Here is a 6192-nt window from a genome sequence, read left to right on the forward strand (position 1 = left end):
GCTACTATCAGAATTATATGCTTTATGTAAGGGATGATCAAACCAATTGTTTCCTTTAACAGTGGACATAAAAATTATTTTCAACATTTTCCACGTGCATTTTGTAGTTTTTTTATCTTCATTTAAGAATGCTTTGTCTGTTTAAATACCCTTTCCACTTATTACAGACAATTAGGCATCTTCATTTAATGAATCATTAGGTGTTGGCATCTCTCAGTGTGTATTTATCTAATACAGAGTTGAGCATGATCCAGTGATTAACATGTTGACTGTAAATTTATAGACCCCTTATTCACATCTCAGTTACTGTAAAAAAACAGAAATAAAAAACTGCACTTTGGGATTGTTAATGTATTATAAAAAGTGATGGTAAAATCCCACACTTTGGTCATACAAGAGTAATGGAAGAGTTGGTTGTTAACTAGCTTCTTTTCTTCTAGTCTGTAAGTTGAAAGTAGTTATCACTGGTCTTTATATGCTCTTGTTGTTGTTTTTAAACTGTTTTAAGTTACCTGGTTTAAAACCAAACTAAACATTTGGGCTATTTAACCATTCCATAATGTATTTTGAATTAGAATCAGCATTCCTCCTTCAATATGTCAGTCCACTATGTGCCTGTATGACATGGTAATTTACAAAGCATTGCTCTGATGGTTATATTGTTATGTATCAGTGTTAGATTTTAATAATTTTAAGGGTATTTAATTATATTAATTATACTTTAATTTTCAATATGTATTTTATGTTTGTGTATAATTTTTATTCTAAAACAAAAGATACTATGAGAAGATGTTGCACTAATTTCTTTGTCATATTGGAAAGAACTGACATGTACATCAAAATGTAAAAATACTGTACAAAAGAGAAAACATTATTGAATTACTAATATATGTGTTAGGTATATTAAGCATTTTGCTGCACTAATGTTGAATGAGAAGAGCAATAATCTTCTACTAATTCATCTGTGTAAGTTCACAGCTCTCATCACCAGATCTAGACAAAGGAAGCTGAGCAAAAAAAACAAAACAAAACCATTAAGTCAAAGGGTGCAGATAGAAACAAAAAAAATCTGTAAAGAAAAGGCTATTCTTAATTTGTGCAATATTGTTATAGCATTGCGGAAACTGTCCAGGAAGAATTTTTCCGACAAATACACTGTTATGCACAGTTTAACTATCAGCAGGTTGTTTTGTATTATAAACTACTTTACTTCTGGCCAGAAGGAAACCATTTCACTAATATATTTACAATTAATCTAAAATTATGCTTTTGCGAGGTAAGCAAAAGTGCAGTAGCTGTTGCAGCCTTGTCACATCCCATTCTGTCATGCATCAAAATAAGCTCAGTGTGAACTTGCATAAAGTTTGAAATTCTTTACATACGTCTTTCTGCTGTAATTTTCAGCGAAGTTTAAATATCTAGCCTCTTCATAAGAACAACCATTTGATATTACAGTAAAGCTTAATTTCCTACTTTTAAACATAATTTATTGGCATCATATTTTCATAACTCCCCAAGACTTTCTTTAATATTGAGTACACTGATAGTTACTTGTTTGGGAACATACACAGGGTAATTCATAACATGTGCATCAGAGTATTGAGGATAACCTGCAACAGAAACATGTCAGTGACACTTTGTAATATGATCACAATAAATTGTTTAAAAATAGGAAATTAAGCTTTACTGTGATATCACAATAAAACAAAAGTTAGACTTTGAATTCTCTTTTATTAGAAAGGTCTCACCTATGATGAAATACTATTTTTTTATTCAAATGTTCTAATAGTTAAAGGCAGTATCATGATTTTTTTTCCCTCTATATAAGAACTGTATTCTAAGTTGACTGTACTCTCTTTTGGTTCAACTTAAACTTGTACACTTGTACTAGAAGTTAAAAGTGTAGTAAGTTGGCAGTAGTACATCTGGTTTTCAATATAACAGTTGATTTGCACTCAAAGAATATATTATTTTTTATTGTGAAAAATATTTAAAGGGCAATTAGTCATATTTTCAAAGTTTCATAGGGTGCCTTTTTTTTTTTTTCTGAACACAAATTACATTCCCCTGGAACACAATTTCATAATAACATTTATAGAAATAATCTACCTAAAAAGTACAAATACATAAATTATATTTTTAACACTTTTATATTATACTGCTTTTTTTTTTTTCAGCTTTGTCCTAGTTTTGCTGAAATTTCAGATGTAGACCTTTCAATGGATGGCACCCAGAGTCAGTCCCGAGACTGTGAACCATCACCTCCACTACCTTGTCAAGAATCCTCTGCCAATTACTTTAGAAACCAACCACGAGATTGTGAATGCATTTCTCCATCATCTCATCAAAATTCCACTACCAAGTATATAAGAAATCAATCTGAAGATGTTGCGTCTCCTTCACTGTCTCTTCAAAGATCTAATAAGAGCCACAAAAATCAGCTACAAGGTTATAAATCATCTTTTCAACCTAACCAGGTTTCAGATACAACTTATCTGGCAGAGACCCCTGTAAGCAACAATTGTCACCAGTTTCTTGATAAAGATTCTCAATCTCCTAGATCCAGTAGTCTCCAGATCAGGCAGACTCCTCCTCGTAGTCAAACTAGTCCTTCAGTGGGATATCCAAACATACTTAACCAAGCTTCTAGTCTTAATTCTTACCGTGGAGCTTTTGGCTCAGGAAACATCAAAACTAAACGTAAATTTGTATCTGAAAGTGAGCTGATACAAGTGTTGGGAAATCACTGGGAGAGCAGTTTTCCCAATATAACCAATCAGTCTATACTGACAAATCTTTTGACAGAAAATGTCTACAGAATATATCATCATTCCAGGCAAGAGAATAATTCAGAATTCATTTTCAGTCACATGGGAAAAAGACAACATCTATATCCTGAGAAAAACAACAGCCCAAGAAATGAACGTCTTGACATCAACTTTCCGCACTCCAAGTCAGCTAGTAGCCACAGTTCAGATGTTGATCACAATAGTCTTAACTCCTACAATCAAAATAAGCATCCATCAGTAGACCTGAACAGGCCAGTGTCATTTATTAAAGCTCTAGAATTTTCTGAAACTCAAGAACGAGGAAGAGGGCAGGGCACTCCACGTCTGGAACAGCGGCAACTTGTCCACGGTCACCACCCTTTAAACAATCAAGAATTTTCTCAATCTACTACTTCTGAACAGAACACTTTTTATGAAATGAATTATGAGATCTCTGTTTAGAACTTTACTATCATATTCTTCCTTTCTAGCCAGCTGTGATACTTGTCGAGATCCCTCTATATAAGTAGATTTAATTAAACAGATACAGTAATTACAACAGATTTGATACTATAATTATGTACTTCTACTGCACTCAGCTTTAACATATTATCTACAGAGTAACTGTGTTTTTCAGTGCAGTTTATTATGTTTCTCTTGCATATTTAATCCCACAACAAACATAACTGTAATAATTGTCTGGTATTTTTCATATGCCCATATTATTGTCAAGTATTTTAATTTAATGCGTATGTGAATTTTTATAGCCAAAATATAAGTAACTGAAAGTGCTAGAAAAGGTGGTAGAAGTTAAACAAATTTGAATAACAGTTTTATCTCTCATACCTGCATACTTGCCATTGCTGTAGGTTTCAGAAAAAATTGTTTTTCCTGTTTAGACCAAAAGTGTTTTGTTTAGCATAAATAGCAGACTACTTAAATTAGATTGCATTTGACTCAACATTCTTAAACTAATTTATCCTTATTATTGTAGTACAGATTACCAGTATGCAGTGGATCATTTGTTTTCATCATTTTATTTTTTTATGATAGTGCTATGTAGCATTTGAAACTTGATACTAATAAATTGACCTAAGCTAGTAGTATGTTTTTTTAGCAGGTTTATTTTCCATATATTAGGAAGCATATATTCATCAGGGTCTCACCTGAACAACCTAATATTTTTTATATTTATGAAGTGTTTTGTATAGTAGGTGTTAATGAAAATTTTATGGAGTTTGGACATAGCATGTTCAGTCTACCAAGTATATTAAAAGTAGGTGCTTCACACATATATATATATATACATAGTAAATTTTACTTGAACATTCCAAATATATCTGACATCAATGTGCAAGTTTTATGTAGCTAATATTGTTATTAAATTCATAAATGTCCATTAAACTACATTTTGTTTTAATCTATATTTAGGCATCAAATGCTTAGTGTTATAATTTTATACAGTGCATTTTTTATGTGTGTAGTTCTTTTTTCTTCTGATTTATTCTTTCCATAAAGGATTAACTGTAAAACAGAGCTTTCATTTCTAGTCATAACATCTTACTTTTAATCTTTGGCATTATGATATATTCAGGGTATAATATATATAGTGTAAAATATACAAGTTATTGATTTGACTGAAACACAAAAAGCTTCTTGGTATTAATTTAAAAATTTTAATTAGTAAGAGTGCATGAGTGTAAGGTTATTTCCAGTTATATACATGCAGTGCTCCGTGTATGGCATAATATTGTTTTGAGACTAACAGGGCCTTTTTTAAAGCTTATGACAGATCTATCTGGTGTAGTGGTTTATTGCATATAATATTAACATTATAAGTGTGGACTAATACATTATCTAAATATTTTAATTGTCATGGTATACCATATAGAATACATTATAACATATTCCATATAATGCCATGTAGTAGACATTTAAGTAACATCACAGACTTAGGTGTTTATACCATGGTGCAGTGTGTAAAGAGATGTTACCTCAAAGTTCTTGATGTTGTAATGTTTATTATTACAGAAAAACTGTTTTGGTTCCTTATGAAGTTTTTTCTGTTTTTTATAGTAAGCTTGGGCCATTGATATGTGAGTAACAATGTCACGTTTTCCATAGTTGGTATCTTTTAACAATTAAGAATATTTCTTACATAATTAAAGGGATATTTTGTACATATCTGGTGCTGCACAATGTGTGTTGCATTAACCATTAAACAAGTTATGATGTTTTGGTATTTACTAAATAGATAATAAATATTTAACTAGCAAAAATCATAGGGTCAACATTCATTCCTCTCAGTTTTATAATAAAAACTTTCACTTGTACAAACCCACATTTATTCATCCACATATATAGCATAAGGCTCAGTAAATTAACTGTTATTTAATTAGTGTATCAGTTTGTTTAATTACTCTTAAATCTTGTTGTGATATCACTTAGAAATATATTAATGATGTGTTGATAATCCAGCCAATTGTCAGACAAGCCAGAATTATGTTAAACTACTTAAAATTGCCCACACTTCCTTCAGACATTATAATGTACCTGATGTTATTTTACTCCAGGTGAAGATAGGTATTAGTTTGTTTCCATTTCAAAAATCCTTACAAAAGCTTTGAATGAAGTTTTTTAACTTACTTGATATGGTCAGTGTTAAGTGACACTATTAATTGATCATATATGTACATTTGTGACAAATGCTAAAATAACTGGAATGAAAAAAACAAAAACCAAAAAAAAGAAAAATATGAAAATATTTACTTAGTACTCAAACAGTACAATTTAGTGCCAAGAGTCAAACTCCTATTAGAAGTGAAAGGTGTATATCGTGTTATATGATTGTCATCAATATATGTACATTTGTGAAGAGTGTATTGGTTTGTTTATTGCCTAAATCACCCTGTATAATGTTAATTCTGTGTATGTGTTATGTAAATAAAATAATTTTGATGCAACATTGGTTCTTACAACAATTTCATGTTCCATGAAGGTTCTTTGGTTTCCAACTTTGTCAGCATGTAATAATTCTGATGTCTATTCCTTTTAAAAAACATTTATGTCCACATATAGCTCAGAAAGTGGGTAATGCTACTTCATTTCGTTCTTTCCTATCTTACTAAACTGACCACCCTAAATGATGATAGTTATGAGGTTAGCACTTGAGCTGAATGTCAGAACAGTCAATCTACTACTTTTAAAAGCATTTTCTTATCTGGCTGTTTATGATATGTCAAATATGTATTTCAATATATTCCTCCTCAACAGTTGAGCTGATATAGTATGACAGTGTTCACAACATGAAATCTAACCTGCTCATCTTACTCTAATTCCCAGAGAAACCAGTTCTTAAGAAGCTAATGATTGACATAGAGTTTAAATTTGTCTCCATGTTGATGTGCATATGAGCTTTTTGTAA

The 6192-nt window shown here is 31.0% G+C and overlaps 1 protein-coding gene across 5 annotated transcripts in view; it reads left to right on the forward strand.

The window, feature by feature from the left end:
• The window catches only part of LOC143225361 (palmitoyltransferase ZDHHC8-like), an 82661-nt gene extending 76929 nt beyond the window's left edge, over window positions 1–5732 (forward strand). For all 5 annotated transcript variants that reach the window (XM_076454625.1, XM_076454637.1, XM_076454632.1 and 2 more), the window contains one exon: window positions 2178–5732. In XM_076454625.1, the coding sequence (XP_076310740.1) occupies window positions 2178–3230 (1053 nt within the window). In that variant the 3' untranslated portion in view covers window positions 3231–5732. The remainder of the gene's footprint in view (window positions 1–2177) is intronic.
• Window positions 5733–6192: the final 460 nt, after the last annotated feature.

This window comes from Tachypleus tridentatus, chromosome 1 (genome assembly GCF_004210375.1).
Source record: "Tachypleus tridentatus isolate NWPU-2018 chromosome 1, ASM421037v1, whole genome shotgun sequence".
NCBI lineage: Eukaryota > Metazoa > Arthropoda > Merostomata > Xiphosura > Limulidae > Tachypleus > Tachypleus tridentatus.